Source organism: Anomaloglossus baeobatrachus, chromosome 3 (assembly GCF_048569485.1).
Source record: "Anomaloglossus baeobatrachus isolate aAnoBae1 chromosome 3, aAnoBae1.hap1, whole genome shotgun sequence".
In the NCBI taxonomy this organism is placed as follows: domain Eukaryota; kingdom Metazoa; phylum Chordata; class Amphibia; order Anura; family Aromobatidae; genus Anomaloglossus; species Anomaloglossus baeobatrachus.
This window is the reverse complement of record NC_134355.1, coordinates 102,483,881-102,495,042: the sequence shown is the minus strand read 5'-3', so window position 1 is coordinate 102,495,042 and position 11,162 is coordinate 102,483,881. Positions and strand designations below refer to the sequence as shown.

At 41.9% G+C, this 11,162-nt stretch overlaps 1 protein-coding gene across 1 annotated transcript in view; it reads left to right on the top strand.

Moving 5' to 3' along the window:
- Positions 1-10,879, top strand: part of REL (REL proto-oncogene, NF-kB subunit) — an 81,006-nt gene extending 70,127 nt beyond the window's left edge. The window contains exons 10-11 of the mRNA XM_075339360.1: positions 2,178-2,267; positions 6,407-10,879. Of these exons, the coding sequence (XP_075195475.1) occupies positions 2,178-2,267; positions 6,407-7,086 (770 nt within the window). The 3' untranslated portion in view covers positions 7,087-10,879. The remainder of the gene's footprint in view (positions 1-2,177; positions 2,268-6,406) is intronic.
- Positions 10,880-11,162: the final 283 nt, after the last annotated feature.

Sequence of the window (11,162 nt, the reverse complement as noted above, 5' to 3'; positions counted from 1 at the left end):
GACAGTCCCAGGACTGTACCCGGCTCATCCCGAATTGCCCTGGTGCGGTGGCAATCGAGGTAATAAGGAGTTAATGGCAGCAGCCCATAGCTGCCACTAAGTTCTAGGTTATTCATGGCAGGCGTCGCCCCGAGATACCTTCCATGATTAACCTGTAAGTTAAAGAAAATAAACACATACACCCAAAAATCCTTTATTTGAAATAAATGACAAAAAACCCCCACCCTCTTTCACCACTTTATTCAAGTCCCCAAATACCCCTCCAGGTCCGATATAATCCACAGAGGTCCCACGACGCTTTCAGCTGTGCTACATCAGAAGCTGACAGAGAGCGGCCACAAACCACGACCGCTCTCTGTGAGCTCCCCGCAGCAACTGAAGTGGGTCGCGCTATCAGCGATGACGTCACTCAGGTTACCCGCAGCCACAGATCTCAAGTGGAGGACTTCAGCTGTGGCCACGGGTAACCTCAGTGACGGCACCGCTGATAGCGCAGATCACTTCAGTCACTCAGGGGATTTGCGGGCACTGGTGAGACCTTCACCGGTGACCGAAAATCAGGCCACGACACACAGACAGAGCCGTGGGGTGACAATGAAGTCAGGTGAAATTCATCCGACTTCATTCTGATCGCACGGCTCTGTCTGTGTCTGCTGTCAGCGGCCATGTAGCAGAGCTGAATGACAGATGACATAGCTACTGAGAATAAAAACGGATAACATACGGATCGCACACGGATTGCACACGGACTACAATCAAGAGAAAAATCACAGAATCGCATTGCTGTTGCATTGCACACTGATCAACACCCGGACAGAGCTCATGCTACTTTCTAGCATGAGAATTGGTCCGATTTTCCAATCGCAAGTGTGACTGCAGCCTTAGGCCTCATTCACACAGCAGTGTTTGGTCAGTATTTGTATGTTGCCAAAATCAGGAGTGAAACTTACATAGAAAAACTAAAAGGCCTAGGACACACTGCGAAAAAAACGGTGTGAGTGGAACGAGATAAAAAAAATCGCATTCCACTCAGACCAATATTACTCTATGGGCCCACTCCCACGAGTGATTATTTTCTCAGCCCTAATCGGACCGAGAAAACAGTCGCAGCATGCTGCGAGTGCAATGTGATCCTGTTTCACTCGCACCTATTTAAGTCTATGGGGCGAGAGAAATATTGCACTGCTCTCATGTTACATTGGTGTAATGCGAGTGCAGAGCGAGAATCGCAATTGCCAGCAACAGAGGAGATAGGGAGATAAATACCTCCCTCCCCTCCGCAGCACCGGCCCTCCCTCTGCAGCTGTGGTCTGATCGGACCACAGTCGCATGACCCTTGAATGACACTCGGCTCCTGCTGTGCTGCGAGTGTGAGCCGAGTGTTCATGCGAGGACTCGCATATAACCCTCGGCCTAATTGAAAGACTAACACCTGTTCTGTGTTTAGGAGACACTCCAGATTTCTGCAAATACTGATGAAATACTGATCATTGATACTGATGTGTTAATAAAGCCTTAATTGAGGAAATTAGACTGTGGGCTCCATTGAGGAGCTGATGTGAGGGATCTGTGTACAGTACTGCAGAATATGTTGGTGCTCTGTAAGCTACATGAAATAAAATAAATAAAGTACATGGTGATCATAAAAAAATCTTTATTTTTATATAGCGCTAACATATTCCGCAGCGCTTTACATACATTGGCAACACTGTCCCCATTGGGGCTCACAATCTAAATTCCCTATCTGTATGTCTTTGGAGTGTGGAAGGAAAACGGAGTACTCGGAGGAAACCCACGCAAACACGGGGAGAACATACAAACTCCTTGCAGAGGGTGTCCTTGGTGGGATTCGAACCTAGGACCCCAGCGCTGCAAGACTGCAGTGCTAACCACTGAGCCACCGTGCTGCCCTGATCATACTATTTACCAACAATAACTCAGAATACCTATGACAAGCCTTCCAAACATTGGCTTCCCAATGTATATTACCAGTCATTTTACTTATATAGACATAGGAATCAATTTTAAAAATCAATAAGATTGGATGGTTATGGATAATTTTGATGTCTTCGCCAGATTATTATGGTCACTAATAGTAAATCTCTAGCTAGATGTATTGTCTTAACTTTTCCTACTTTAACCTAAAGTTTTAATGACATATCCTCTGTCTCTTGTAGGTTCTCTTCAAAATCATCAAGTGGAAAAATCTACAAAGCCATCACCAGCTATGCCACCACTGCATGCCATGGATCGACCTATTAAGAAAGGTATTGAAATGGGAATGTTACATCCTTATAGGAGATATTCAAAGTTTATTGGATTTAAGATCAAGCACAGAAAACTATACATAAAAAAACATAGTATTAGCAACTAATAAATCCAGGGGGTGAAATGAAAAGACTGTCCCAACTTACCCCACACAAACTCAGCTCCCACTCAGGTCCGCTGTCGGTCACTGGAAATATAGGGTGGTCCCACGTTACTGGTAGAACAAGGACTCTGGAAAAGCGAATACTCCCACCCCTCAAATAAAATGAATACAGTGAAATCTGTGCTTCCACTTCTAAATACCAACTCCTTCTAAGCACCACAGTGCATGTGCTAACCCGCAGTAATCGGCCACGTGCGTCACATTATAGTAGTGGGAAGAGCGCACTTAATTTACGGGGTGCGTGTCTCCAGAAGCACAAGCTGAGCACAATGTATGGAGGGTGTTACAATATAGGGGGGCACAATGTATTGGCACTAATCTGGCATATTTGCAAATCTGAAGAAAAAAAGTTGGCGCAGATGCTATAAAATATTCACTGCTACAATGGGGTCAGTTTTGTGGTTTTTCTGTTGCCCTGGCACCTTTAAAGATGCTGCAAATATGACTTGCAAAATATTCTAGCAAAATCTGAGTTCTAAAATGAAATAGCGATCCTTCAGGCTCAGTCCTGCTGTGTGGCAAAACAGCAGTTTCTGAGACATATAATTCATCACCGCATTTGGGAAAAATTGCACAATAATTTATGGAGTCCATTTTCATCTTTTAACCTTTGTGTAACTGACATATTTGCAGCTAATAAAAAAAATCAAATTACATTTTTATCACTAAAATGTTATATTTCCACATCCCAATGTTATAAAATTCTATGAGGCACCTGAGGGTTCAAAATACTCACTACACCTCTAAATGAATTCCTTAAGAACTGATATGAGGTACAATGAAGAACAATATGGGGTCACTTGTGGGGGATTCTACTGATCTGGCACCTCAGGGGCTTGGCCAATAGAGCCAACAATCTATTTCAACAGAATCTGCATTCTAAAAGCCTAGTCACGCTCCTTCCCACCCCATCCATGCCATGTACTCAAATAGTGTACAGCCACATATGGGGTTCTGCCATGTTTGGTAAAAATTGCATAACAAATTGTCCTGTCCATTTTCTCCTGTTAAGCTTTGTTTGTGGCTAAAGTAAAACTTTCGGTGAAAAACCCTACATATTTTGTTTTCATGGGCCAATCTAATAAAATTTTGTGTAGTTTACGGGTTAAAAATGCTTACTGTGCCAATAGATAAATTCATTATAGGGTTTAGTTTGTCAAATAGATCACTTTTCTGCATTTTTGCCACCTCAGAGGCTTCGCCTATGCAACACTTCCGAATCTGCATTCCAAAAATTAAATAGGGCAGTTTGCTTTTCAAGTTTTGCCATGTGCCCAAACATTAGTTTTTTTACCATATTCAGGCTATCGCTGTGTTTGGGAGAAATTGCATTCAAATTATGAGGTCCGTTTTCTCCTATTATAATAATTATCCATTGTCACAATTACAAATTTGGGGATAAAATAACATTTTAGTGGAAAAAAACGTAACTATCATTTTCACATCCAAATTTTAAAAAGTTCTATGAAGCATCTGTAGAGTCAAAATTTCAACACACCCTTACATAAATTCCTTGACGTGTCTAGTTTAAAAAATGGGGTCACTTGTGGGGGTTTCTGATGTTTTGGTACTTCAGGGGACCTGCAAATGCGACATGATATCCACAATATATTTCAGTCATATTTGTTTTGCGAAATTCAAATATTGGTCCTTCAATTAAAAGCCCTGCCATTTGTCCAAACAGAACTTTTTGGCTACATGTGGGGTATCGCGACTCTCATGATGAAAGTAGATAACAAACTGTAGGGTCTACTTTTCGGTGTTACCTCTTCCAAAAGTGAGAAATTTTGGGCAAAGCAACATTTTTGTGAAACAAATGAACATTTTCAATATGACGGCCTATTGTTATAAAATTCTGTGTACTACCTGTGGGTTCAAAATGCTCATAGATAAAATCCTTGAGGGGTGTAGTTTACAAAAATGGGGTCACTATTGGGGTGGTTTTTTTTTGTTGTTTAAGCACCTTAGGAACCCTGCAAATGTGACATGGTGCCCTCAATCTATTTCAACCAAATTTGAGTTCCAAAATGCAAATGTTGCTCCTTCCCTCCCAAGCTCGGCTGTTTGTTCAAACAGGGGTATATGACCACATGTGAGGTATCAGAAAGTACAGAAATAACTGGATAACAAATTGTGGGTCCATTTTGTCATGCTATCCCTTGTAAAACTGACATAAAATGGGGATAAAGCAAAATTTTAGCATAAAAATTACAATTTATTTTTTTATATTCCACTTTGCAATTATACCTGTGTAGCACCTGAAGGGTTAAAAATGTTACTGACAGCAGTTTAAGTATTTGAGAGATGCGTTTTTTAAAAATGGTTTTTACTTTTGGGGCGTTTCTTATATATAGACCCTTCAAAGTCCATTTAAATCTCAATGAATAGGTTCCAAAAGAAATAGGTTTTGTAAATTTCTTGAAAAAATGAGAAATTGTTTCCAAACTTTTAACCCTTCTGACATCCTAATAAAATAAAATTGCATTTGAAAAATGAGACAGATGTAAAGTAAACTCATGGGATGTTATTTATTGATTATTTTGTACAACATGGTTACAACAGATTTACGGGTATAAAAATTGAAAGTTTGAAAATTGCTACATTTTTGCCAAAATTCTGATATTTTCACAAATAAATGCAAAAAATATCGACCTAACCACTAACTTAAAGCACAATGAGTCATGAAAAAAACATTCTCAGACTCACTGGGATACATTGAAGCATTCTAGAGTTATCTCATTAACTGACACTTTTTTGGTCAGATTCCAAAAATTTGACCTGGTCATTAAGGTTAAAATCCATTGACCAGTTCGCTAACAAATGGTTATAGGGGACACATCCACGTTAAGGTATACTCCCCCGAAGATTTAAGGCCCCGTTACACGCAACGTTGTATCTAACAATATATCGCCAGGGTCACGGATTCCGTGACGGACATCCAGCATCGTTAACGGACGTCGTTGCATGTGACACCAACGAACGTCCGTTAACGATCAAAAATACTCACCTTATCGTTGATCGTTGCCTTGTCGTTCATTTTAAAAAAAATCGTTGATTGTTGAAGGACGGAGGTTGTTCGTCGTTCCCGAGGCAGCACACATCGCTACGTGTGACACCTTGGGAATGACGAACTACAGCTTACCAGCGGCCTCCGGCAATGAGGAAGGAAGCAGGTGGGCAGGATGTTATGGCCACTCATCTCCGCCCCTCTGCTTCTATTGGGAGGCCGTTTAGTGACGCCGCTGTGATGCGGCACGAACCGCTCTCTTAGAAAGGAGGAAGTTCGCCGGCCACAGTGACGTCGCTAGGCAAGTAAGTCCGTGTGATGACTCCTAACGATTTTGTCCGCCACGGGCAGCGATTTGCCTGTGACGCACAAACGACGGGGCGGGTGCTTTCACTAGCGATATCGCTGCGTGTAAAGCCCCCTTAACCGATGCCTAGGCAACTGTACCATACTGGAAACCTCTCTCACAAAGCTAAATGTATGGTTATCTAAGCAAAAAAGACTGCAGGCAGCGCCATGACTTGAGGTATATCTTATTCCTTTTATTAAAGGAGTTTTCATACTTGGCCTGCAAGTCTGGAGTCACTATGTGACTGTAGACTTGTGAATCTTCACATCGTGCAGTGTGCATGCTGTCAGGATTTTCTGTTGTCGGGATGTCTAACCACAAGTATACGATCTGCTTACATGCTGTCACGTACTGACTAGACATGTGCAACCTTGCTCACTACAAATGAACTTAGCAAAGCCAGATGTGTATTTAAAATAGGGCTAAAAGTGTGCAAATCGCATAGTTGCAGTCATATGACTGCTCCCTCCTGGCACCAGAGAATCCTGACAGTGCGCACACTGAGTGCAGACTTGTGCCTCAAGCCTGATCAACCTTTTTTAAGCTAATGTCTCAGCTAGTACTATGTTGATAAGAAAAACAAATGACATACATTTTTTATTTTTTCTTCTTTTTACAGAACCAGTTATGATTGATCCATGCAGGCAATCTAAAAATGGAATCGATATCATGACAAGGTCCAGTCTGTTCCCTTTTGAAATCAACACATTGCAACAAACAGGAAATGTATCCACAGCACTGAGCATGCAAAATTTTAATTGGCAAAATACAAGCATGTCACTCAATCCAACTAATAGCCAGAATTTCGGATTTAGTTTGGGCACCACACCTCCAGTAAACATATCTGAACGGAAAAACTATCAGATGAGGAAAGCATCAGAGCCTTCTACTTCTTTGGATTTTCTTCACACAGTACAATCAAACAATGATCCCACTTTGCAAAAGTCCTCATATGGTTCTGATAAAGGTCTGACTAATTCGTTTCGTATGCCTAATATCCCACAGCCTACTTACACAACCATGTCTACTGGAACCACCTATGGATCACCCTATCACCGAGACGCATTTGAAACTAATTCTAGTCAGATGATATTGAATCCCATAGACGACTCGTCCTGCTCCAGTATTGCTCAAGGCGGCTTCTACATTTCTCCGTTCCATCCTACGCCACCTGACAGCAATATGTCAAGCCAGTCATGCAGCGATCTATTACAGGCACCGGATGACTATATTATGAGTGTTGATTCGGAATTCGAAACTATCCTTGACAATTTATCAAAGAGCATGGCCAACCAGTAGCACCTTTACCAGTTAGTTCTGGTTTTTCTAAGTTAGAGTGACAAACTTCACACACCAATGGGTTAGTATTAGTATTTCTAATTTCGGCAGTCCTGCTTCTTATATGAATGCTTTCATCAAACTTAATACGCCAATGAATGAGGCTGTATGATTCCATACTGGCATGGTCATAGTCTTTCAGTCTGCTGGGTGATCTTATTTTTATATGCCAAATATCCTGTAGAGAAAAAGAAGAAGGTACAAGAAGGATAGGGCTGTCCAGATGATTTCTCCATCACTTTTTATATAAGAAGCTCACTAAGGCCTTATCTGCAATGCACTCGACAAAGGTTATCTATCCCTTGGTATTTTCTAGATATGGAGTGTATTTGGAATTTCTACAACTTCCACTTTTAAGGGTGTTGTGTTTCTGTATGGAGAGATTTGGGTTATCCAATTAATGACATCACGAGGCACTGGCGAACACGGACAGAAAAGGGTCATTGTGCAGGAATATATGGGCCCTTTGCAGCCCAAGAACTCAAAAATGCTAAATTGCACCAGCTTTGGAGATAAAAATGGGCCCTAACCTCATGGGCTCTTTGCGGCCTCAGACGCTGCACCAATGGTATGTCCGCACCTGTCACAAGGAATCGTTTAAATCTACTAATACGTGTATAAGCAACTTGTGGGTCTTCAAATTGTAGTGAAACAATAAATTTGGGTATGCCTAGTGAGGCAAAAGTAAAGGAAGCAGATACCGAATAGAAAGGCTTCTGCTAACTATGGGGTCTCTCATACATTCAGTACATAGGGAACAAGGTCATTGTATTGCATCTTTGAATCTTAAAAGGTAAAACCATTTCACCTGGTCCCACAATCATCACTTTAAAGGGAATCTGTCGCTAGGTTTTTGCTACTTCATCTTAGACCAGCATGTTGCAGGCAAAGGGATTCTGAAAGTAACCATGTTTATTTTAGATCACTGTGTGCAGCCGTTCTGACTTTATCACAGAATTGAGTGTAGCAGAGCTGGGAGCTGTCCCTGCCCACACCAGCCTCTCAGTAGAGATTGTACATGGACTGTGAGGTGTCAATCACAGCAGGGGATGTGCGGGACTGATCTGCAGGACCACCGAGTCACCCAAATGTTAATCACAGAGCAATAAATACTTTGGTATGAGTGAACAATAGCTGGCACACAGATAAGAGAAACACCGATGTCTTTACATTTTTAACCCTCGCAGCATGTTTTCCTTAGCTTATATTGTAACATACTGGTGACAGATTCCCTTTAAAGGCAATTAAGTTGGTACATCTGCAGCCGATAGATATGCTGTCATGTCAAAGATGAACTAAGAAATGTCAAATAAAATAAAAATATGGAGGGACAACTTCAGCAGAAAATGTTCACAACTCACATTTTCAATAGTCATAATATAATGCTTGGGCAATAAAAAAAAATTAAAAAAAATTGGGGTAGATGTACAAAGTTACGACAGTGGTCTTGTGTATAGTTGTGGTTCACTATAAATGTTTACTGTACTGTGTGTGGCATGAATATATTTTTATACTTTTTTATTTTTTTTTACAACTATCATTTGCTACAATGCAAATATTTATGAATAGATATAATGACTATGTCATAGCAACTAGGTCTCCGCTGGAAAAGCTAATTACCCTGTCAATTGTGAACAACATTATAATAACAAAATAAAACAAAACATTTTTTTTAAACATACAATTACTATTATCTCAACCTGACTTAAAGGGAATGTCCATCAACATGTAGAGTTTTGAGTAGTGTGCATATGTAAATCTATTAAACTTACTAATAGACTTTTATTTTCCTACCTTCTCTGATGGCCTGATTTTAGGCCACGTTGCGTTGCTGGTCCTAGAAGTGAAGCTTCTCAGATACATCTCAGACCATACCATGAGGTCTGAAATTAGGCCATAGATGAAGGTTAGAAAATTTTAAGAGGACCAGCCACCAGGATTTTCATATATAAACTAAAGCCAGTCCTATACTGATACTATCATGCTGATTCTAAACATACCTTTAGTTGTGAATATCTAATAGGTGGGTCGGGTTTTGCTAGTTATTCCCGACCCTGTCTGCCTGCCTGTCCTTCCTTCCCCTTTCTCTGTTATCACAGGGGAGGGAGGGAGGAAGGACAGGTGGGAGGAAGGACAGACAGACAGGGGTGGAAATAACTAGCAAAACCAGGCCCACCTATTAGATATTCTGTTCCACCTATAAATCAAATAACAGTGCATTTCACAAACTTTACTTGTCTATATTTCAGAAAGTATACATCAAAGGTGGGCAACAAGATTGCAAGGAATGGAAGGCCTCCCATGTAATGAGCAGTTGGAAAAGTTGGATTTGTTTAGCTTAGAAAAAATACATCTCAAAGGAGATCTCATTTATATGTATAAATACATGTGTGGTCAATATAAAGGACTGGCACATGACTTATTTCTTCAAAAGACAATGCTAAGGACAAGGGGGAAAGGAGATTCCGGCAGCGAAATATGAAAGGGTTCTTTACAGTTAGAGCAGTCAGACTGTGGAATACACTACCACAAGAGGTAGTAATGGCAGATACTATAACAGCTTTTAAAAAAGGGCTGGATGATTTCCACAGTACACACAACATTGTTGGTTATAAATGACTTAATGACAAAATGTATAATTGGTGGAGGAAGGTTGAATTAGATGGACCTTTTTTCAAGATGTCTTGTGCATCCTCGTCTGCTCTGGGTCACCCCCCCCCCCTCTACTGATTAGCAGCTTTCTAGTAATGTACAATGTCCACAAAAAGCTGGCAATCAGTGGCATGGGTGGGATTACACAGGGCTCAGCAGTCTGAGCACTGCTAGATCTGCAGTAGAGAAAACAGTGATTGTATCAAAACAGCATATAGGCCAGCAAATGGCACATCGCTGGATTCAGGGACTCAGCCCCTACACCATGCTGCTCTCAGAATACATAGCAAAAACCTGGTGAAAAATTCCCTTTATTATTATATAGTCTGATGTTGAGAAGTGGTATACAGCTGCCCATTCACCAAATTCATTCAGTATGTAGAAAAGCATAGTTGTTTCAAGCGACTGCACAAGTTTTGCCACTGAGTGGATGACTTTATTTTTTTTGCTAAGCAATATTCATGTGTTACCATTGTCAATATCCCTGGTCAATGGGATGTAATTATGATTTCCAAAATGGAAAGTATATTTTAGGAATATGAGGAAGACGTGTGTCTCTAACATTGTAATATTGTAATTAACATTCATTTATTTGGATCAACAAATTGAGCATAATGCGATCGTGTGTATGAACCTTTCGTCCAAGCCTGGAAACAAGACTTATTCTGCACAAATGTGCAGTCAGAAAACTAGACTTGTGTGCAGTAATTAGAATATACCGTATTTTTCGCTTTATAAGACGCACCTGATTATAAGACGCACCCCCAAATTTGGTGAAGGAATAGAGAATTTTTTAATAAATGGGGTCCGTCTTATAATGCCAGTGTCCGTCTGACAAATCATATAGGGTATATGTCCCTCATAGCCCCCCCCATCCTAAAATTAGCCCTCTGAATCTGGATATGGCCCAGTGATGCCACATGTCCCCTATGCCTGGCACACATCCTCTATGGCTGGCACACGGCCCACTGTGGCTGGCACACGGCCCACTGTGGCTGCACACGGCCCCATGTGGCTGCACACGGCCCCATGTGGCTGCACACGGCCCCATGTGGCTGCACACGGCCCCATGTGGCTGCACACGGCCCCATGTGGCTGCACACGGCCCACTATTGCTGGCACATGGCCCCATGTGGCTGCACACGGCCCCATGTGGCTGCACACGGCCCCATGTGGCTGCACACGGCCCCATGTGGCTGCACACGGCCCCATGTGGCTGCACACGGCCCACTATTGCTGGCACATGGCCCCATGTGGCGGCACACGGCCCCATGTGGCTGCACACAGCCCACTATTGCTGGCACATGGCCCCATGTGGCGGCACCCGGCCCCATGTGGCGGCACACAGCCCCATGTGGCGGCACACGGCCCCATGTGGCGGCACA